Source organism: Clarias gariepinus, chromosome 4, assembly GCF_024256425.1.
Source record: "Clarias gariepinus isolate MV-2021 ecotype Netherlands chromosome 4, CGAR_prim_01v2, whole genome shotgun sequence".
Lineage (NCBI taxonomy): Eukaryota > Metazoa > Chordata > Actinopteri > Siluriformes > Clariidae > Clarias > Clarias gariepinus.
Genome location: NC_071103.1, coordinates 17737542 through 17761720, shown reverse-complemented (window position 1 = coordinate 17761720; position 24179 = coordinate 17737542). Strand labels below are relative to the sequence as shown.

General features: G+C 37.9%; 1 protein-coding gene across 1 annotated transcript in view; it reads right to left on the bottom strand.

Moving 5' to 3' along the window:
* Positions 1 to 23321, bottom strand: part of tg (thyroglobulin) — a 39456-nt gene extending 16135 nt beyond the window's left edge. The window contains 38 exon segments of the mRNA XM_053494893.1: positions 49 to 253; positions 496 to 660; positions 751 to 885; positions 1892 to 1957; positions 2159 to 2296; positions 2408 to 2487; positions 2680 to 2791; positions 5275 to 5448; positions 5806 to 5943; positions 6559 to 6642; positions 6801 to 6887; positions 7282 to 7452; positions 8455 to 8652; positions 9781 to 9889; positions 10357 to 10472; positions 10910 to 11032; positions 11178 to 11342; positions 11499 to 11648; positions 12185 to 12349; positions 12692 to 12839; positions 12931 to 13076; positions 13168 to 13374; positions 13479 to 13679; positions 14886 to 15006; positions 15116 to 15216; positions 15454 to 15531; positions 15826 to 15963; positions 16183 to 16416; positions 16503 to 17096; positions 17704 to 18744; positions 19139 to 19321; positions 19508 to 19651; positions 19804 to 19910; positions 21529 to 21688; positions 22224 to 22412; positions 22575 to 22669; positions 22787 to 22895; positions 23165 to 23321. Coding sequence (XP_053350868.1) covers positions 49 to 253; positions 496 to 660; positions 751 to 885; positions 1892 to 1957; positions 2159 to 2296; positions 2408 to 2487; positions 2680 to 2791; positions 5275 to 5448; positions 5806 to 5943; positions 6559 to 6642; positions 6801 to 6887; positions 7282 to 7452; positions 8455 to 8652; positions 9781 to 9889; positions 10357 to 10472; positions 10910 to 11032; positions 11178 to 11342; positions 11499 to 11648; positions 12185 to 12349; positions 12692 to 12839; positions 12931 to 13076; positions 13168 to 13374; positions 13479 to 13679; positions 14886 to 15006; positions 15116 to 15216; positions 15454 to 15531; positions 15826 to 15963; positions 16183 to 16416; positions 16503 to 17096; positions 17704 to 18744; positions 19139 to 19321; positions 19508 to 19651; positions 19804 to 19910; positions 21529 to 21688; positions 22224 to 22412; positions 22575 to 22669; positions 22787 to 22895; positions 23165 to 23321 — 6734 coding nt within the window.
* Between the last annotated feature and the right edge of the window lie 858 nt (positions 23322 to 24179).

Here is a 24179-nt window from a genome sequence, read left to right as displayed (position 1 = left end):
GCAACTAAAAGCTGAGCACAGCATGTAGAAAGAAAGATAATCACACACCGGGAAAATGTGGCATTCCAGGTGCCGGTCCAATCAGCTGGCTTCGGGAGCATAAAACGCATTTCACCAGTCGGTGGACTTGCATAAGGAACACCCAGGAAATAGGTCACACTCTTGCTGTCAGGCCCAATCTGATTCATCTCATTTTTACCAAGGATTGTTCCATGGCCAGGGACGGTCACTGAGGTTAGCTGTTGTCTCAAAACTTAATAATAAAAATATTTTTAAAATGCAGTATCAGTAAAATTACACAATAAGATGTTATTTAATAAGAATGTTACAGGGAGAAGCTATAAGGTATAAATGAGGTGCCTATAATCGATGCATGTATGTAAAAAGCTTTTAAAATATTTCTTCTTAATCTATAGATACATCCATAATAGGAGGAATAAAGAATGATCTATTCTCAGCTCTTGTTAACTAAATTTCCCAGACCATTATACTCACCAGTTCTTAAGTAGACATACTGGGCAGGTTCCTTAATGAGGAGAACACAGTGCTGACCGCTTGAGGTCGGTAGGCAGATATGAGTGTCTGGGTACATCACACACCTCACTGCTGATTCTCTACTGGCCACTGACACAGCGGAGCAGGAGTCATTCTCCTCGCAGGCTGCAGAGAAATACACACACACAGTATTTGTAGGTCTCCTTCATCGCTTACCAGAGTTATTTGAATGTGTATGATGAAAGAAGGGCTCACCAGCCAGACACCAGTCACGAACTTTATCCAGGTCATCAGCAATATCCCTACTGATGTGAACTGCATCAAATGCAGAGACAGACGAGTCCACCAGGATATACGAGGCATCCAGCTGTCTCCAGTTTTTCGAATCCACTGGAATAATAATATATATTAATATACTCTATTTCAAAAGTATACATTAAAATAGTTACAGTAGTATTTGTGAGTGTACTACAAATACACAAGTGTTTTATAGGCTATGGGGAATTATATTTGAATAAGTTGCTGATTTACTGTTGTATCAGGATGTGTGTGATTATTTGCATTGTGAAGGTAATTCTACTACAAAAGTCAAATAAATGGCAATTTATATTTCATAATGTTCTTAAAAATTATAAACTGCTGACTTTAAAACACTTCATAATTTATTCTTTACTGCAGACAGCCTGTACAGAATATGGGTATTTAAATGTAGGTACTGTACAATGCTTTTGTCATGCTCAACCAACAGAATAAACTAGAGAATGAATGCAATGTACTTGATCATACCTTCAGGAGCTTAATCACACTGCAACAGTACAGAACAAGTGTGACTATTAATGTGTTTAATTATGTACTCATACATTTACATTAAGTTTGGACACACTTTCTAAATCCAGAGTCCTTCCTGATATTTATTGATACATTGTAAAAAATGCTGAAGAGATCTGAAATATGCAATAATCCTCTTTGAGGTGCTAGTTACTAATTAGTGATTTTTTAGACTGGTAACTCTAAAAATAACCAGTATTGTTCTAGAAAAATTTGATCGACACTGTCATCCACAGTAGTTTATATGTACCCCCTTATTATAAAGTGTGACCTATTAATTCTGATCAGTTGAGGCTTCATCCGATGGGATAAAGAACAATGGTACATTATCTATATTCACTTAAGTATAAAATTGACCACTAACAAAGCTAATACTACTGGCAAGTAAAAGTCATTTTTACTTAATAATGTTTGCCATGTTACAGGTTCATGGCAATAGACAGGTTTACGGTCGGACATTGTGAATTATATCTAACATATAGTGTGTTTGTGTTTAACAAATTATAATTTCAACCAAACACAAGCAGCGCTTTTGTATTATTATAATAAAAATTCATTAGTCTCTTACCAACTTTCGAGGAAGAGCGAAGTTTAAAGGACGGACAAATACCAGGACTTTCTGTCCACTGATTCACTAGAACCACAGAGATTTGATCATTTACACAGTGTTAGCAGAGAGTAGAATCTGACTGGATAAACTTTATATAATAACATAAATGTTTTGGGCCAAACATAGTACAGTACTTTAGATGCATCGATATGGAGTATATAACAAGCAGATACACATACATGTCTGCATACATTCATATTCCTGAAGTGCAGAATGCATACAAACCTGGCTTCTCATACCAGCCAAAAGGGTAGACCTCAGTCTGTACTATAGATGGAGAGCAGTCCTGCACTCTCCACTTAGTTTGTTCATTTTCTCCACATGTCTGAATCCCCAGACTATTCAGAGTCAGACACTGGACATCTGAGCCAAGAAGGAGAGAAATGTATTTAGTTGTAGTCCATCCATTAGCAACATGCTGTATGCATTAATAGCATGGGACAAAACACCATAAAAGCTGCAGCATGCTTATACCAGATGCTCCAGTGTCTTGAATGTAGCCGATTCCTCTACAGCAGGGATCCTCATCACAGCGCCTCTCACATTCAAAAAACCTAATCACAGCAGTGGTTTTTGGTTGTCAGTGGTGATTATAATTAGTGTAAAAGAAATCAATTTCAGAATTCCAAAATTATTGTATTAATAGACACGTGGGGCCATGAAATATCATATCAGTGTGGTTTTCTGAGGACAGTGTTCCTGGTGATCAGCTCCAGTACTAACATCTTTTTTTATGCCATGCTTACCCTTCAGGGATGGACTTGTTGAGCATAGGAACACGGTAGCGGACAGAATAAGATACCATCTTTCTAAAAGGCACACGGCTGTAGAAGTTTTTGACACTGCCAGTTAGATTCACTGGAAAGAGAGGAAGCAAGAATCAACTTGTGTTTATTTGTTTAAATAAACGGTAAACTGTTTTCTGATTAACAGATTTAGTAAAGTCAATGAAGGAGAGTTTATAGAAGATGGCTAGTACTGTAATAGGTTATGGGGTGAGGTTTTGAAAGTTTGCATGTCAGAATTATATATACTGTAGTTTATATTCTCCTATGAGATATGTTTATCTGTCCAAGTAGCACTAGAATGGTAGTAATTGGGAAAAGTGCTTAAAGTCACATAACCGGAAACTATTTTACGGACCATTTACCATTAAAAGCATAACACAGTTAATTGATAGTCAAGTTTGTAACTTATTGACTGCAGAATAAAAAAATATAGAAAAATATAGACATAATTGCAACATACACAATGTAAATAAAAATATATTTTACATACTTTAAAAACATTCTCTGTCCTAGCAGTTTAGCTCTAATTCCCCCCCCCCCCCCCCCAAAAACGCTTCTATACTACCCATGCTCTGAAAAAAGCAACAACAAAAAAATGTCTGTGTTTATTATCATGATATAAGGGCATAACATGGCACAGTCATTAGGAGAGACCAGACAGAATAGCCTTAAGAAGCTTGACAGTCCAGTGCAAATGGAAATCTGTTAGGATGTCTGTTACCACCTGGCCCCAATATGCTGGATGTTTGAGAGCATCCACATGTGAAGGGGAAACTCCACTACCGTGTGGCTGCCAGTAAAACATTACATAAAACTGATTTTTTTTCTCCCCTCTTTCTTGGAAACAAAATAAAGATATCGCACAAATGCAAGGAAAGAATTATGTACCAGGAAAAGTTCCATTTATATAATCTATTTAACTTACGACTATAATAAAACTTAAACAAAACCATTTACAGTACTTCACAGGACAGTATTAAATACAGTATGTTGGTAAAAGAGCTGCAGTGCTTGAGAATCCTTGCAATGAAGGACTGTCTTTATATTCTAAAATGACATTCTAGCAAACCAGACATTTCATGAAGTCCCTATGAAATTATTATTTTTTTGAACATTGTAAAAGACAGACAGAAATTAAGTCTACAATGGATTAGCTCCTGACTAAATGTTATATGAAGAGATAATTAATTATTTTTGAACTCTTAGTCTGACTTTCCTTCTTCTTTCCTACTTCTGAAAGAAATTAAACTGGTAACTGACTTTCCAAATTCCAACTCGCAGCAAAACTGGCATTGGTTTCCTAAACTGCTGAACTACTTCGCATTCGATTGCTAAAAATAAATTTCTTGAGCTCATTTGGCAATTTTATGTCATGACAAGAACCAAATGTTTAATGTGATGCAATTTGTAAACAAGATATCAAAAATATTATATTCCAGTTCTGGCCCACCTCTACCATATCGATCTGGCCCACAGACCAAGTGGAGTGGTCCACTCCCGGTTGCCAAATGCCAAAGGCACACCTGAACAATTATTGCATATTTATGGAGTCTACAATTTTGAAAACAAATTTAAACAACACTTTATTACACATGTTTTTACCTGGACAACTGAACTTTTGTGAGGGGAAAACATCTTTAAATAATTCAAAGCAAGCATGTATTTAGGGCTGTCTAGAGTTTGTGCTCAATAAATTTTTATTATTGCTGTTGTTGTTTACCAATGCCACCAAAATGGGCCAACAGAGTCGCATCTTTGCCAGAAATGGCCCATGTCCAAGTGCTCTCTGGGTCGGTGAGTTCGTTGACGCAGACTGCTACGGTGTGGTTACCTGAGATCTGGCAAGAATTCTCTCGATACATTGATCAATTGTTATATTCACTGACAAATTTATTAGGTATAAAAAATGTGATCATCCCGGAGCAATTTAGGGGGAGCATACTTGTGCACATTTCAATCTTGCCTTTTAGTTTTTTTTAAACAAGGCCTTTTAATAAATACATTTTGTCTTTAAAAAGCTTTCCCAAATAAACACTATGCTTTAATGGCTTTGCCAAGATAAAGTGTGCCAAAAGAAAATTTGTTTAAACATCAGCCCAGAAACACTCGCTTTCTTTAGACTTAATCATCAGCTCGATGCATTCACAGAGGCTTATTAGTGCTGGCTGTCCTCAGAACTAAAATGACAACTTACTGGGGCCTGAAGCAATTCAGACCCAGCTGTATAAACCTAGGAGTTATTTAAATGCTGGGACAGTTGCTAAGATCAACAGACACCAACACAAGATAATAAGTATTCAGAAAGGCGGGTCTCATGTGACTTTTTCCAAAAAAGAGCTGTGGGAAGTAGTAATACCAGACCCATGTGAAATTATTATAGATTCTGATTCTGACCTGAACACAGTGGAAAAGGGAACATTAAACATTGGTTAAATAACGTACATCAGACACTCTCTTATTTTGGCAAAAGAGACACAGCACCGATGTAGTGTGGCTTACTAATGTAGTCCATTCAAATTCTCAGTGCGGCACGACTGACTGTGTTGAGCTTACCCTTCTTCTGGTAGGCAGTCTGAGGGTCCTGGGGCAGTACCAGACTGCAGGCCTGTCTCAGAGGCTTGTCATAGGCTCCACAGACTCGGGTATCAGGATACAGGAGGCATGTAAAATGCACGGGGCCTTCATCTCGAAGGTCTGCAACATGACAAAACTCCTCTTCCATACAACCTGCAATGCACACCATAGAAAACACACACACACACACACACACACACACACACACACATATATTAGGAATCAAGATTTCTTGTTGCTGTGGTGATTAATCAAGGGAACATTTTTTGAACCTTTAGTATTATATTTACACCTTTAATAACCTTTAGTAATTAAAGGTTATTAAAGAAAAATAAACCTAAAATAATAATTTAACCTTAAAGAACATCGAGGCCCCTTTAATTATTTATTCTAAAAGATAATAAAAAGTAAATTATATGATAGTAACACACCAACGACAAAAAAAAGTTTATATATAAAAGTGTATAACATCATGTTATTGAATAACATTCAGTAAGGTTTATAGCCTACGTTTGAGACACCAGAGCTGGCCTTCTGCTAAAGTAAACTGGTGTTTGAAGACCCAGTACCGCTGGCTTGGTGTTTCCTTCGTTGAGTCAGTCTTAATTTCATTGGTGTCAAGAACCTCGAAATTCTCCTTCACTGATTCTACAAAGCCATATAAAATACCTTGTTAATCAAAGACTACAATATCTATTTAAAAAACTAATATCCATTAAAATAGGAATAATGATCACTTTCTTTCTAGAATTGGGTTAAGAGCGGCCCAATACATTATTAATACCGCTAAGGATAGTGCTATGGATGGTTGGCAAGAAATCCTGATTGGAGATCACTTAAACTGCATTGTAAAAAATCCAAAGTAAAAATCGTTCAATAGTGAACTTACAGACCTGGGACTAAAGAGCTGTGTGGCCATAAGAAGACCACTTGTTAATGAAATTAATCATAAAAAAAAGTTTGCTAGGTGCATAAAGATTGGACTTTGGAGGAGTGGAAAAGGGTCATGTGGTCTGATGAATCACATATCCATCACATTGTGCATGTAATCAACTCTAATGACAATATATTACAGTGAATATTAGAAAGTGTTATTTATTTTTTTTGGCCAGGCAGTGTGTGTGTGTGTGTGTATGCATATAGGACACTGTTACATACAGTCATAACGAAGTAATAAATACAGTAATAGTAGTGTCTGTTAAGTCATAAGAATATCAACGCGTTTAAAGGTTCAGCTAAAGTACAAGAGTCAAATTTTCATACCAGACAGTGTGGGCATAGAAAAGTCTGAAAGTGCTGATCCTCCACACGCCCCCCGAGTCTTTGGTCGAGTGCTCATATCTGACTCTGCAGGCAAAAAGTGTTGCTGTTGTTACCTTAAAGCAAGCATGACAGTATGCTGTGGTACATCAAGATAGTTCAAGATGTACATTATTCTGTCAACCTGAGAGCCTCTACTGTTTATTATTGAGATTAGAGGAATAATTCTGATTTTGAGCCTGTACCTGTCCAGAGGTACACTTGCTGAAAGCTGATAATAGTGGCTTGGTAATCAGATTTATTTTTGCTTGATGCTGGCAACGCTGAATCAGCTGAAAGACAACAACAGTTTTACTCAACCAAATGCAACATGCAACACAAAACATCAGCCATAACATTAAAACCCAAGACATTTTGCTCAATATTGTGTGGTTCCGCTGGTGTGCCAGGCCAGCTCTGGCCCCGAGGGGCATGACACAACAGTGTCATAATTAAAAGTGCACATAACCCCTGTTTACTGAAATATTATTGATAACTAGTGGTATTCAATTGTGTACCTATTAAGTATAAGATGGTCAATGCTTCTAGCCTATAAGTGTTTATACTGCAAAAGAGAAACTCTCATGAGTTTCCCTCTCTTTATGGTGATATATTTAATGTTTTTAAGCATTTCAACAAAACCAAATGTTTTTACAAAGATTCTACTGTTAGCTTCAAAGGTCTTACTGATTGTGAAATTCTGTCCACCAAATTCAAAAGTAAAACGTTTCTGCTGTTTGTTATATTTGAGTCCAGCTCCACAGGTCCGGCCGGATGAAGCTAAGCCAGTTATGTCCCAGTCCTCCGCATTGCACTGCAGCACACCAGGAAAACTCAGCAGGCCACACATCACTGATCCTGCCAATCCCAACACAGGAAGACACATTCCTTTAAAGTTTTACCTACTACAGAGGAGTTAAAGGAGAAGGAGAAGGGAAGTATTTATTGGGCAATTTTTAGTCACATCAGGTTTTTGATTTGACATTTGACATGTTATGTCAACAGTGTTAATAATTTATTTAAAAAAATTAAAATCAAGCCATCCCTAGCTCACATTAGACTTTAACTTTAGCTGCAAAATCCATATTACACATGTTGTACATAAATTACATGAGTGATGCAAAAAAAAAAAAAAATTTACACAAGGCTTTGTCTGTCAATGGAAACGAGTGGAATGAGCACTGATTTGGATTCCTGATGGAGCATTTCCACGTCATACACTCTTCATGTTGCTAATACCGAGTGATATCACGAGCTATTGTAACCAGAGAATGTTCCACTGATGTCATTTCTTTTTTTAAATCTAACCTTAAATCAGTTCTTCCAGCCACTAGCACCACGAAACTAAAAACCACAAAGAAGATAACAGATTAACTCATGACAGGAACATGTGGGCAATTGGAAAGAAAAGTCAGTCTTTGTTTTCCTTTTATTTCTTAAATTTTTTTATGTTTTCTTTTTTTAATAGTTTAAGGAAATTGATATCAACAAATAAACTAGCATACTTGGAGCCATAACTAATCATAATGTATTTTATATAATGTATTTTATATTACTTATATTATTTTAATTACTTTAGGTGAAAAAAGAGAAAGAAATCTAATTAAAATTGCTTTTATCTGCATAAAAGCGGTGACTAGAAATGAATAGATATATAAAACTGCTCAAATTTGAAATCAAAATGTGAACTTTGAAACACAGTATTTCTAAATTGATAGACACTTCTTTGATCCCAAAGGAAATTCCAGCATGTTATACATTTTCAAAGTGTATTAGTAAAAAATAAACGATTATATTCGAACATGATTGCTTCTAATACATCTCTAATACATCCAATTTAGAAATAAAGCCACAACTGACCTCCATTAAGGACATTCTGGTTGAGAATAAAGCCATCACAGCAGTTCTCCTGACTGCAGGTGTCCACACAGAAGTGGTGGACATCATCTAGAGATGTCTTGGATGCTTCAAATACAAGAGTGCGATACACTCCAGAATTCACTTTGTGAAAATTCAGTCTCTTAAAGCTCTTAACGCCAGAAATGTTGAATTCATATCCTTCGATGCAGAAAAAAGGAGAATGGAATAGGCAAGAATAAAAAGAGGTTCTTAATATACTTTACATTTTGATCAATATCGTCCAAAAATATATTTTTTTATATTACTGGCTTCTTCAAATTAGTCAAGAAGGGTGCATCTTATTGCTTTATAGGCAGACTAACAAGTACTGACATCTGGAAATGTGAGCTCATGTAAATTAGTAAAAATAAACAAACTGTCATAAAGATGTGTAAGAAAAAGCTACATTTATTTTATCCTAATGAAATTCCCTTTATTTATTAATAACTAATAATTAATATTATTGATTAATTTATTAATAATATTTATACATTTTATATGATTATTATTATTATTATTATTATTATTATTATTATTTAAGGCAACATTAACAAATGCAATTCATCTTCATATAGGACAAGGCTTTACACAAGGTTTAGGAGTGTGTTTATGGGAATTTTTGACCATTCATCTAGAATTCTATTCTTCTAGACCATTCTTCCAGGTGTTTTATCAGGTTAAGGTCAGGACTGGCCAGTAAAGTTTTTTTTTAAAGTTCCACACCAGGCTCACTCATTCGTGTCTTTATGGACCTTGCTTTGTGCACTCCTGCACAGTCATGTTGTAACGGGAATGAGCCATCCCCAAACTGTTCCCACAAAGTTGGGAGCAGGAAATTGTCCAAAACGTCCAAAAAGCTGAAGCATTAAGAATTCATTTTACTGGAACTAAGGGGCCAAGCTTAACTCCTGAAAAACAACCCACACCAGTTAAAACATGACAGCGCACCAGTGCATGCAGCCCGATAGAACATCTTTGGAATGAATTAGAGTGGAGACTGTGAGTCAGGCCTTCTCGTCCAACATCAGTGTCTAACCTCACCATTGTGCTTTTGTAAGAATGGTAAAAAAAATCACATAAACACACTCCTAAACCTTGTGGAAAGCCTTCCCAGAAGCTGTTATAGCTGCAATGGGTGGGACAACTACGGATTAAGAATGTGTTACTCAAGTTCCTATGCATGTAAAGGCAGGTGAGCGAATACTTTTGGCAATCCAGTGTGTGTATAGACTAATTTATAGATATGGTTATATACTCTAAAACAACTTCACAGATCCGGTATCATACCTTTCTTTCTAAGCACTGTTAGATTGGGCTTGTCTCCAACCTTGACTTTCAACAAGCAGCTCAAAGCTTGGAATGTATCAGCTGCTTCATTTCCCAGAAACCCTTTGGTCTGTAATGCCAATTGAAACAAAGTCAATGCAGATTATTGAACTTGCATCTGATCTTACCCATAACAGTTAAAAGGATCACTCAAGAATATTTGTCAGATGGAACAAAAAGGTTCAATGTTCTTTATTTGATTAGCCAGTCGTTTGTTTACAGATGTTTTTTTAAAGCTGCATTAAGTAACTATTTGGCTAAAAACTAAACAAGCAGGATAGAATCATTTTAAGCCTAACAGCCTAAAAGTGTACAAAAAAACAACAACATTTCCTGAATCTGAACTAGGAAAGTTCCATCTGCTCTAATAGTTTTTCCAGTGAAAGCACAAAACATTAAATAGAGGCACTGATAATTTTTAGGTTGAAGTGCCTTTTAAATGTTGTCTGTTCTTTGTAGGGATATGTTTGAGTAAATGAGCATGATATAATGCAGAGAAATGCACTAGTTTTGGTGTGGATAATGTGAGCTTATTACTTCCTGAGAGGTCTGGCATTCAACATTAGTTGTGTCTGTGCTGTAGAGGTCACAGACGGTCTGTGTTCCATCAGGGAAAACAGTAACATACTGGCACGAGTCCTCTTTTGCACAGTCTAGAGAGAAAAGCAAAAAAAATTGGTCATTTTAGTTTGCCATAATAGTTACTGAGTGTTTAGAAGGTTAGTGGATGATTTATGTATTTTGGTGCATTTAAGTGCACTTCTGAAACTAATTAAAATTGTGATAAACAGGTAATAGGATAATAACAGCACTTGGAAACGACAGGGTTGTAAGTGTTTCACTTACATTTAGGCCTTTGGCAGACTTACTTAGGATTGAAAAAAAACAACATTTAATTGTATGTATTGTCTCTAAATGCTGGGTTTCTTATGGGACCTACCTACACAGCGAGAGCCAGAGAGAGAGAGAGAGCCAGAGAGAGAAAGCCAGAGAGAGAGAGAGACAGAGAGAGAGAGAGCCAGAGAGAGAGAGAGACAGAGAGAGAGAGGTGAGGGGAGACAGACACACACCCATACACGGTTATACTCACCAAGCACACATTCTCTAATCTGAGTTTCCAGTGGCTGTGGGGAGGGACTTGACTGCAGCACCACAGCATCCAAAGAATCCAACAACAGTGATGAGACTGGAACAGTCTTGAACTTTTTCAAAACTGCTCATATAAACAGACACACATATACAGATGGACTCACTTGAAAAGATTTACACATTAAAGAGAATGCATCTCTAGAATGAAACCATCGGGATCTTTAATACACAGATACATTTTATTCATTTGAGAAGACTGCATGACGTACCTTTGCATTGCTCTGCAGTGAGTGGCTCATCTGCAGACGTCCAAGACAGTTCCTCCCCTTCTACAGTGACACAAAGCCACTTGCCAGACATGAAGAGCTTTTGGGCTGACAGGAAGTCACCCTTTTCAGTACAGTTGAACTTACTCCGCTGACACTCCGAAACACCTTCACACCACAGATAACAAAGGTTATGTCTGAGCATGAATATGAAATCACATTAGTCTCACTGACTGAGAGTTTGAAAAATTATGCCAAAACAATAATTAGCTGGATCCAATTAATTCTACTTGGTCAAAAAGAATAGGCCTAACGTTCATTTACAGTATGAGAGGCTGAAGGCTCCTAGTGCTTCTGTGGAGGTTCCTGATGTACAGGGGAGGCATAAGGCCTTCCCTGCTTCAGACTGATATGAGCCACGTGGACATGCAACACATCTACCTCCACTGGAGAACGAGCCAGCTGGACATACCACTGAAAGAGACAGAGAATGTGTTATTAGTGCTGCACAATTAATCATGTAAAATTTCAAATTGCAATATGGAATATGCAATACTATATTGAAATTATTTATTTTCAAAATACACATGGGATGTATATAGAGCTTATTATGCATTTACTTTTTTTTACATAATTTATAATAATAAAAAAAACTTTGTGCCATTATTTAGTAGGTGTTAACCTTGATGAATACAGAGAATACAAAATAATACATTTAATAATTAAATATCCCAGTTTAATCACAGTAGGTGTCAAAACAACTGCAATATATTTTTGTATCAAATCATGTAGCCCAATGTGTGACATTTAAAATTAAACACTACTAGTAACCACGGACTAAACTAAAAACGCAAATAGAAAGACTTTAGAGAGCAGTTGCCCAACTATATTTTAAAAACCCTGATACATATATAAGAAACGGACAGTATTGGACCAGATCACGGTTTTCTCATTCATTACACAGGGCAGGCCTATGATTAGCAGAGAAACAGGCAGCGGAGTCAGCTTACCACACCCAGAGGAGTCTGGGAGTAGCTGAAAACCTGAAGAGCAGCTGAAAAAGGCAGGCGATGACGACGCTGTAGTGCTTTCCTGGATGAAGACTGATTGGTACGACTTGTTCCTGATCAACACCATCACCTCCTTCAGCTTCATCTGACTGCTAAGTGCAGTGTCTAAAATAGAAACACACACTTTTGCCAGTCTAAAATCATAAAAGCTTAAAATATGTATACGTTTACAGTTTGATTCATTTAAAGAAGTGTTCCTTAAAAAAGTTCCTTACATTTCTTTTCCCCACTAACTGACCCAATCGTCTCGTTAATATTATGCATATATCGTGAATAGAATTTGTTAGAAAGAAACAAGCAGAGGTGAGAAGCTGTGTTAGGGTTGGGGCAAAGCTAAAAACAAAGAAATATTTCAATTTAAAAGATTTAAAAAATGTTATATTACATATTTATGTATTAGAAGTGACTCAGTGATATATATGGTGCATTAATTGCAGCTGCTTTTACCAACATCATGCAGATCAGGCAGGACGCTGACTGGCAGATCAGAGAGGCGAGCTTTAAAAGTGACGTACGCAGTTAAGTTTTGCTGGCTCATACACTCCAAGGAGACAGACGACTCATCACAAATTGAGATGTATTGACCAGAAGATAGCTAAGCCACAGAAAGAACACAAAATATATATTTCAGAAACTGGACAGCTGCAGCAGACCTTATAACGGATGGATATACAGTATGTTAGTACCTTTAGGCTGCAGAGTCCTGCTGCTTGCATGCTATACAGTAGAGATGCTTGCAGCAGAGAACGCTGAACACTGCAGCTTTGCTGATTCTCTTCCAGAGACAACTGCAGCATTGTGGTTACCTGAACAATCTGCAGAGGCTGAGCTCCTAAAAACAACACATACGTTTTCAGTTGCAAACAAAAGTTGGCAACGGACTCTTTAAATAAATCGCGGTTAGGAGTGTGTACAAATTTTACTTTGGCAGGAGTAGACCAGAGGAGCTTCACCCAGCCAGGTCCTGGTCATCGGATCACACAAGAATGTTTCTGCATACAGGGCGTTGATATAACCTTGGTCACAGAAAACCTCACAGCGTTGCCTCTGCTTCCCAGCCACACTTTCATTGGCACAGAGAATAGCACCATGGGAGATAGAGATGCCAAAGACAAGAGGGCACAGAGGAGCTAACACAGGGAAAATACGTAATGCGTAAAAATTAGCTTTAAGAAACTACTTCACTGATATTCAAAGTATCTGTGGCAAAAAAAGAGAAGTGGAAACTGCGTACAATCACAGGAAAGTGTTTTTACTAAGCGGGGGCTGCGAGTAGAGGGGATCTCCTGGCCACTTTTAGAAACACACCAGCAATGAACGTCATCACACTGCTGAGGTGTGAAGGTCTGAGCATGTTCCACGCACTCTGGCTCATAGCCAATACCTGCTTCTCGTTCAGACGCCAGATTTTTCCGAAGAGCACACCAACTGGGACCTGTATAGCCACACACAACACACCACCAAGAAACAGACCATGCAAAGGTAAGGGTAAGTCATACAGAGTAGATTGTATTAAAACATGTAGACTCACTGAGCATTTTATTAGGAACACCCATACACCAAATTGTTCATGCAAATGTCTAATCAGTTAATTGTGTAACAGCGGCCAGTGCATAAAATCATGCGAAAATGAGCCAGCATCTTCAAGTTATGGTCACATCAACGATCGGAATGGGGAACATGTGTTCCTCAGTGATTTTGACTGTGGTGGGAATGTTGGTGCCAGATGTGCTGCTTCGAGTATTCCTGTAACTCCTGGCATTTTCACACACAACACAGTGACAATTCTGCAGACAGAAATGGCATGTTGATGAGAGCGGTCACCTGAGAATGGGCAGACTGATTCAAGCCGACAGGCTCAGTACAATTCTGTTGAGCAGAAACGCATTTTAGAATGCTGAACATGCACAACCTTAAGGCAGATGGACTACAGCAGCAGCAGATCATGTCAGGTTCCATTTCTGTCAGTCAAAAGCAGAAGGCAGAGACTCTAGTGGACACAGGCTCACCAAAGCCGGACAAATAAAGACGAAAAAAAAAAACATAGCGTGATCTAATAACCTCTGATGACCGAGGCAACAGATGTTGGGTCAGAAATTGGCTCTGACTGCATGAATCCATGGACTTTATCTGCCTTGTGTCCAGGCTTGTGGAGGTGGTTGAATGGTGTGAGAAATGCATTCTGGGCATACTTTTAGCCCATAAATATCAATCAATCATTGTTTGAATGCCACCATCTATTTAAGTATGGTTACTCCCATCAAGAAAATGCAAAGCAAAAGTCGTCTTAAATTCGTTTCATGGGAGTGAGTTTAGTGGTCTTCTGAAGCCTTTCCAGTCATTAGGAGCGAATCCAGTTGAACACTTTTAGGGAGTGGCAGAATGGGAGACTTGCAGCATAAACGTGCATGTGAAAAATCTGCAGGAAGCCATGACACAAACAAACTGAGGCTGTTTTGAGAGCAAAGGGTGACTCACGGGTTTGGTAAGTGAGTGCACATTATTTTAACAGTAAGCAGAAACAGAAACCTAAAAGGATCATTAAAGTTCAAATGTGTGTACTTGTAAAGTCAATTCCCATTATAAGTTAAATAAAATATGTTTCGTTGAATAAAAGAACAAATAAATGACTGTATTTTACATTGGAGCTCTCCTGTAGGGCTAAGTGTGGCGGATTGGATGACCTCTCCAGTAGCAGGACTGACACACACGGCAACATTCTTGATGGGATCATACTTCTGGAGCACAGAAAAATCTCCATCCTACACACACACACACACACACACTCATAGGTGTAACCCTGGCATATAATAATAAACGGATGACTTATATATTTAGGAATAAGCATGTCCAGGTTAAAAATAAACCCACCTCCTCACAGGATGAGCTGTAGGAAACAGTCGTGTTTGATGTCGCCTTAATCCAAACAGACATACTAAACTGTGTTTGTAATCTTTGGCATGTAGTTTGACCTGAAAACATGTGATAATCATACATCCATGATTATAAGATTAATAATGTGTATAGACACTCATTACTTGCAATGCCATGTCAAACCAGGTGAGATCGATAGATAGATAGATACTTTATTGATCTGATGAAAAAGGAAATTTAATTCCAAAATTGAATATTAAGTATAATCAGATACTGGTAACAGCTGTGTATATGTTGGCAGCTGTAATTGTGCATAGGTAGTAATGTGAATTTACACTGTGGAGGCTGTATGGAGCGAGCAGTAAGAGATCCAGTAATGTAACCTCCATCTTCATCCACACACCAACAATAACCTGCAGTGATGAAATTACAATGTCTCTTATGAAATCTTTATATGCGATTCCTATATTTGTTACAGGCAAACTATCTAGCCAGCAATATCAGGTAAAGCTGTATATTTAAGCATCATGTATATTAAATTTAGAAACCAATCTATTTGGAAATATGCCTTTATTAAACAGTAAACACCATAATGTTTTTACTGAAATCACCTAAAGAGAGAAAGCCAACATAATATTGTAAATCACAAAAGCTTCCACAGTAATGGAATAACAGACAGTTGTAAGAAACTATAGACTTTTTCCTACCAGTGCTTGGATGACATTGACTAGGCAGCCACTGGCCAAAAGCGTCACACTGTGGGCTATACGGCTGATAACCAAACAGCAGACTCTGACTGTCTCTTCCACTAGCCAAAAGGCTGCTCTGCCAGTAAAACTGAAGGGCTGTAGCAAAGGGAAATCATTCAGCACTCTAAAATACCATGTATTTTCCTTCAAACTTGATTGCGTGATGAGATCATCATTTAAACATTAGCAAAATAGGAGTCAGCTTCCAAAAAATGTTTTAATGTAATAGTTAATCATACAGTGTCATGACATTTTTACTGATCATTCTAAACAGCTTGTAATAGATATAGGGAGACAAAAAGAGATGGGACATACTAGAATATGCTGCAAGGTACAAGGCAGAGTTTGTATTACTCAATAGAACATCAGAGATCTGAAACCCAGGACTGACTGCCTGTTGAAGCTCCCCAGGGCTCAGTTTTATACTCTCTGCCAGGAGGAAGCTATAACCCACAGGTATATGAGTGCTATTAGAGAGAGCGATCAGCCTCTCTGCCTCTGCCAAGAATTTATCAGCTTGATCACGAACCAAAGAACATGACCCTGGACCTGCAAAACAGTGGAACAGTGGAAACATTGAGACTTTAGTTGTATTTGTAAAAGAATCATGAATTTGTACTTGGTTGAACACACACATTTTGGAACCTGGTTAAGTGAAGTTTTGGAATCAGGTAGCATGGCTCCTTTCTGGTCCACACACCAGCACTGGCGCAGGTTAAAATGTCCCAGAGGAGCACTAAAGTCTGACAGTGGCCCTGGATATTGGCTAGCGTTCCCTTTGAGAAGTCTCCATAGGGACAGAGGGTTGAGGAAAACAGACGGTCCAAAAAGAGTTTCAGCATTCCCATCTAGGATTTCAGACGGTAGTTCTGAAAACGTGTCAAACCTGGCCAAGGAAGGAAATACTTTCTGATGTCTTGCCTGGAATAATGCAAACAGGAAACCCTTGAATGACGCCATTGCTTCTAGATTTCGCCTGTATTCTTGCAGAATATTAAGGAACTCAGATACAGGCAGTTGCTTTCCAGCATTATTGACTTGGCTCCACTCAGTGTAGAACAGAAAGGCTTGTTCAGGAGGGCCATCACACTGAATCTGGTGCCAGCTGCCATCTGAAGTGCAGCGAGGAATGTAGATATCAGAAAGTGATAACGAAGCAGGACTGGCTAGAATGGAGGTGACTGTGTTCAGGAAATACTGAGCTGCAGTAACCTGGCAGTCTTTTGGACCTGGAAAGGAATAGAAATAACAAAATATTCCATAACATTATTAGTAAACAGGTTCTTTGAGGATTCTTTGGCTAACCCATGCTTTTGAGGTACCTTAAAGAGGATCTTTTATACTATGTGCAACCCTTTAGAGCCTCTAAAGCGATTAATATATTTATACACCCAGAAGGACAAACCAAAGAAATTTACAAGTATGATTATACAGTCTTGCCAAAATTGTGCAATCAAATTTGAGATAAATTGCCTATTATCCTTTGCCTTGGAAAAATTATTTTTGTTATTGCTATTTTTATTCCATTTACATTTGAAAGCTTTTCAGCTTTAAAGTAGCTGTTCTGTAATATGCCTGCTTTCAGTTTAAGCACTATCGCCTCGTTAGAGTAAAAGTGGTGCTTGACGTAAGTAATAATTACGCCTTTTCACCTAATAGTCGTCTGTAAAAAAAGAGCTCCCTGCACTCAAGATGTACTCAGATAAAACCACTTTGTGCACAGATGTCTACAAAGTCTATATGAAAGCTTACCTCACATGAACTTTAGTGCCCTGTTCTGTTATGCTTGCCCTATAATTAAACATGTCATGGCCTTCATTCAGAGTAACTACTCACACTGTAGAGAGCCTCCAGAGCTCAGTGTGTTGTGTCTAGCTCCAGTGTGGTCCATACAAAAGCAGCTCTTTCCAAGGCACTGCAATGGCACATAGTCTCCATCTTTCTCGCATTTCGGAATGAACACCTCAGATCCCGCTGACCTGCTGGATTTTATTCCTATGGCCATCCTGCGCTCCTTCTCACACTGAGATGGGCACCTTGGTCTGGACCCAGTAGAGCGTGAACCCATAATCTCTAGCCCATTAGAGTCAACACACCAGCACTCTGAGCCCTGGCACTGAATCTCTTGATACTGGCCATCTTCAGTGCACTGAGGTACATACAGAGGCGCAGCAGCTGACTCACAAATGTCTTTCTGAAACACTGCCTGGAAAATTGGTCCTAGCTGGGTGTTATCTTCTGCTTTTAGTAAGGTAATTGTCTGTTGTAGTGTAGAAAAGAACTGCTCATTTTCCAGGACTGTCCCAATAAGCCTGATCAAGTCTCTGTTGCGCTTAAGGTTTACAGAGCGACCATATGAATCTGAAATATTTTGATCCAGATTTAAATTTATGGAGTCATCTGAGAAGAACCTGGCTAGCTGCAGGAGGTCCTCGCCATTTTGGATCAAGCCAATCTGACTGAAAACCTGACCAAATCTCAAAGTGCCTCTGGTACCAACAGTACCAGTAAAGTTAAAGCTAGCAGCATTTTTTAAGATCTTTCCCCCAAAAAGGTTCTCCTGGAGTCTCTTTGGGTTCGTGGTGAGAGACAAGGCCTTTAAAGCAAGAGCTCCTGTGGGGAACAATCCTTGAACAATCTCAGCCAGTATGTCACCAATATCTAAATGCTCTGACTCAGGTAAGGATCCAAAAAGACCAGATTTGGCCAGAATCTCTTGGAACTCAAGGCTGCATGGCATATGAGGAGAGAAGGTCTTCTGCGTGTTGGCTGAAGATGTTAAAAAAACATTATTCTGACTGAAGTATCCAGCTGGACCATAAAAGAGTCTGGAGAGAGCTTGTCTCCTTTCAGAGAAGCAGGCTTTTGCTGCGCCACCTACATAAGCAAGCACATAAAAAAAAATCTTAGATACAAAACACAACATGTGGGAAGAATAAATATTTGTAAACGTACTAAGCAAAAACTCCGGGGGCATCTTAAAGTGACTACAATTGTTCATTCTTTATTCATAAAGCAGCTCTTTATTTAAACATCTGTGACGTGGCTGAGAACCAAAAAAGAGGTTTTAGCTGCTGGGCAAGTTTTTAACGGCTCCACGTAGTGTCATGTTCATCAAATTATATAATTCACAACCACTATCACGGTGTCATGATAACTTTAAAGAGAGAGTTTTAATAAACATCAACATAACCACTTCCAAAGACAAAACCAAAATCTACTGTAAAATCTCAACATTGTCACAACTGGCTGTTTTTTATTTAAAACTCACGACAGTTAGGAACTCCACTTTGTCGAGTCCCAAATATCTCCTTGCCATCAGAGTCCACACACCAGCACTGTCCACCAGCCTGGCACTGGGTTGGTAAGAAGTTTCCACGGGCATCACATGAAGGCACAAAGACATTACCAGCCTGAGAGCTTGCAGATTGCTCACTTTCACATGGTGTTGGACCTACATCATCATACATAACAGTTATTCCAGAGGTATTCAGCAAACAAGCTACTGCATTTGGTGGATAATCAGAGATTCTCCAGTACATATCTTCACACAAATCAACTTTAAGTTATAACGAAAAGACGACGCACCTCACTTTAGAATTTTTATTGAATCATAGATAATCCATGTATTTAAACTCACATCTAAATTGCCCAGACAAGGCCAACTGGACAGCAAGGTATCTCCTCTGTAGGATTCGATACATATTGGAATCGGAGAAGGAGCGTCCTAAATCCTGGCTTGAGAATGCTGTATCATATACCTCGCTCAGAAGCAGCTCCAGTCCTGCATAGGGGAAAAGAAAATGGCAGACTAGGATAAATATACTGGCAGAAACATGTTAAAGTACCTTAAAAATGCTTTAAACATAAATTGTCGACTCTCTTTAGCTGAATCAGAGTCGTGATGCTAAATTGATGTACACAGTTTTGTCTCACCAGTTTTGGGTAGCTCTCTGCCTCGCGTATCAGCACAGTAACAGTAGCTGGACAGTTCCGGGAAAGCCTTTCTAAAACCACTGAATGTCTGGAAGAGCTCTGGAAATCTAAGGCAAACAAGTACCACATAACTGCTCAGTTAAAAAAAAAAAATATATATATATATATATATATATATATATATATATATATATATATATATACTGTATATATAATAAAAATAGACATCTAAACAATTACTACACTGAGGTACTTAGAAAATGAAATGAAAATACTAGGTATTGCAATGGATTAACACTCCTTCCAGGGTGTACCCTGCCCCGAACCCTGTAAAAGGTTCTAGGATAAGAGGTATAGAGAATGAGAATGATATTTTGGGTGGATAATGTAGAAATCAAGTTTTAGGTATTTTACTCTTTTAGAATGATCGGTGGCCCAGCAGTTAACACTGCAATTTTTCCATTTTATTTGAAGATATAAGCAGTCTGTCTTAGTGCATCGTGTTTAAATGGCAAAAGGCGTATTTTGTATTAAACACATCTACAAATTAATTGCCTCAATGATATTTGCTCATAGCTACAGACAAAAATCGAAATTACCTGGAAAAAAGCCAAATGTATGTGTGATATGTCAAGAGATTGCAGTAATTTAATATAATGAGACATTCTAAAAGAAGTCATGGATTATTATGCATAGAAAGAAATTGTGAACTACTGAAATAGGCCTTAACAAAACTCTTTTTTGTTAGGCCGTACTCATCAACAAGGGTAGGCCATGATTCAAACTGTCAGTTAAATTCACTTCAATTCAATTTTATTTGTATAGCACTTATAACAATTGTTATTGTCGCAAAGCAGCTTTACACAATCAAAAGAAAATTTGTATTAAAATGTGAAAAATGTGTATGAATCAAATTAATTAGGTAGTCCCTGAAGAGCCAGCAGAGGGCGAAGGTGGCAAGAAAAATACCCGGAGGTGGCAGTAGGAAGAAACATTGGGAAGAACCAGACTCAACAGGGAATATGTTCTCATTTTCTCATCACAATTGGGTGATAACAGATGGTAGGTACTGTTTTGCAGTCATACTGAGTGTGAGGTGAAGTAATAATACTGTGTGTTATTACTGTGTGAGTTTATGCTGGAAGCCTTTAGTTAATATGGACTCCAATTCGTTATTGGAGGCTCAGCCAGAATAGAGGAAATTCCAGTCCAGTCCTGAGCTATTAAGCAACTGCGGTCACAAGTCCTCAGAGAACAGCTGTCTGCATCAGCCGAGACCAGAACCGTCTTCATGGTAAAGTGGAACCGTCCCCAGTCACCACACGCGGGTGGTCAGCTTTCCAGGCATCCTGATCTCAATCCACCCTTTCTTGTCCACACCGTTCTTGTGGATCATCCTTTATATTGACGAGTCCTGCACTATATGGCCTCATACAAACAGTATTTGTCAACATCTGTACACTATACTATGCCTGAAACACCAAAGCTACCTTACGCCCATTTTAAGAGAGACTATGCTGGAAGGAATGTGCTGGAATTTTCAGACTAGTCAACCTATTCCTGCAAATAATGTCTTTAGATTACCATGCATGGTTAATGGAAATTAGATTTGTGTAACTTTAGAACTGCAGTTCTAAAAGAAAGCAGTTTATATTTCTAAATAAATGGTGAGAGTGTAGGAATGCTAACACCACTGATGTATACTATTGCAGCATGGTGTCTTACCTGTTGAAGGTATGTAACAGATCAAAGACCATCATGTCAGTGGTGTTAATCAACTTGCACTGCACAGGAAGAAAATTTCCGTCATCTGAACACTGAGGGGGAGACGGCTCTCCAACGCCGTGGAGAAGCCTACGCTCCCTCACATGACACGCACCTGGGCCTGATAGAAAGTTTTTTTTAAATACAAAAATAACATTATTTAGATCAGATCACAAGTGTAGAAAGTGGTTCTGCAACTCCTCTCTAGTAAAGGCCGCATAATAAAAAAATAATAATAATATAATAATATATATTATAATAATAATATACATTTGTTAAATAAATTTACAGGAACAGTTCCTGTAAATTATTTGAGGAAATGTAAAATCAAAACTATACATTGGTGAATCGGGACTGAAGCAGATGCCATACAGACATTTAACAAGCTAAAATGTCAGTTTTTTAAAGTTATATTTAAAAAAAACAAACAAAAAAAAAAACATCTCAGATTAGTTGATAGGTTCCACTCATATAAACTAGAAGTTCTCAACATTCATGATGTTTTTTTTTTTGTTTTTTTATACAAAAAATAAGTACATAATAATACCAGCATATCAGTTACAGGATGCAAATGCATCTTGCAGCATCTTTCAAATTAGGCCTGGGAAAGAAAGCAGTATTCAAATATACCATGATGGAATTAACAACCCACTCACACTCTGATGGCCTGCCATTTTGCCTTGTGCCATAGATCTCCATGCCCTCCAGGTCCACACACCAGCACTGGCCTAAAGCTCCATCACACTGAACAGGCTGGTACTCGCCCGATTCCATGCATCGAGGTACCAGATCAGTGTCTTGGCTCAGCAATGCCCTCTGCCTCTGCAGCTGGCAGGATGTCAGACCTGAAGTAAAATAGTCATTGGGTAAAAATAATACACCTGTCCAGAGAGCATGTCCAGCTAATGTTGCCCACACTCCATTTGGGTCATTATATTTATTTCAAAACTATCATAGGAGCTTAATAAGGGTCACACATAAGTATATTTAACACTTTAACCACTTACAATGCACGACAGATGTATTCTGCCGGCTACCAGAAATTTCACTTCCATCTCCATTGACACACCAACACTCCCCAAGACGATTACACTGCACATGTCTAAAGACACACGTTCTTCAGGTAATATCTAATACATCTTAAATTGTAGTCACCAATAAGCATTTGCTTTAATGAATTCTTTAAATACATCAGCACATTAGTTCACTTGTAGTGCACCTGTAACGACCATCCTCTGAGCACTGGGGAACATGGTCCTGCTGTTGTGCCGCTCCAACAGCTCTCAGCTGTTCGCACTGACTCCCAACCTCTGACTCCAACTGGTACTCTGGACCAGAGACGAGACACAAACAATGTTGATGCCAGAATTAAACTACATCATCATTGACTTGAACCCCAGGACTGTAAGTGGGATGTGATGCTTAAGAAGCGAATATGGATATTAATGGTCAGGTATCTATAAGCACTTTGAATACTACAGGATGTTAGGGTAAACTGCATACAGTATACATGCCTGCTTTCAAGAGTTTCAGCGTCAGTGTTGCTCATAAATATGAGAAATAATTAAGGAATAAGTATGTAGGCATATAGTCTTACCTGAAATTTTGCACTGAGTAAAACAGAAGCTGCTAAGCAAAAACAAAATGCAATAGAGGTACATCTTCTTACACCTGCTCCGTCCTTAATGCAAGTGTATACCTACTGAGAGCAGCCACATCACAGGCTTATATACACTGCAGATCTGCACTGTCATTGCTGTATGGCACTTCAAAAGTCGCTGACCTCATCGCTCTTAAAACATAAAGCTCTTCTGGCGAGTACAAACACTTTAAGATCATACACCATGATAAACTGTGCAGCCAAGCTTGGCTTGGTACTTTGAGTGTTTTTTTTTTTTTAAATAGTACCCACTTTACAATAGGAACTTTGTCAGGACTAGATATGTTGAATTAATGTTACATATGTGACTACTGAACATTTTTATACACAAGTAGAGTTATATTCATCTATCTATCTATATATATATTTTTTTTTTAATTATATATATATATATATATATATATATATATATATATATATATATATATATATATATATATATATATACACACACAACATATATATAATATTTATATCTATTAACAATTAGGTAAGAAATTTATAAAATTTTAAACATCAGGGGAGGAGGGATTGTTTGTGCACATTTATCCATAAGTAAATGACTCACCCATGCGTTCAATGCCTTTATTTAAAAACAAATATATTCACATAGGCATGTTTTTCCCCATACTACTTTATTTTATAACTTGTGACAGCCCAAATTACTTTGCAGACATCACAATTAGTGACTATTTTACTCTTTTAGCTGGAATATCCCATCTCTTTTCTTTATTAATAAGCATATTTGTTGATTTTTGTCTCGAGGATCATCATGACATTATGCTAGTTTCACTCATACACATTTTTACGCCTTGAGGCATTTAAAAAAAACAAAAATGGATAAAGAACGCACTGTATGTTCTTATTAGAATCTTAAATTGCTGGATGCACACTTTAACATTGTGTCAGATGTGAAAAAGCAACAACCACAATAAATAAAATGTACTAGAGA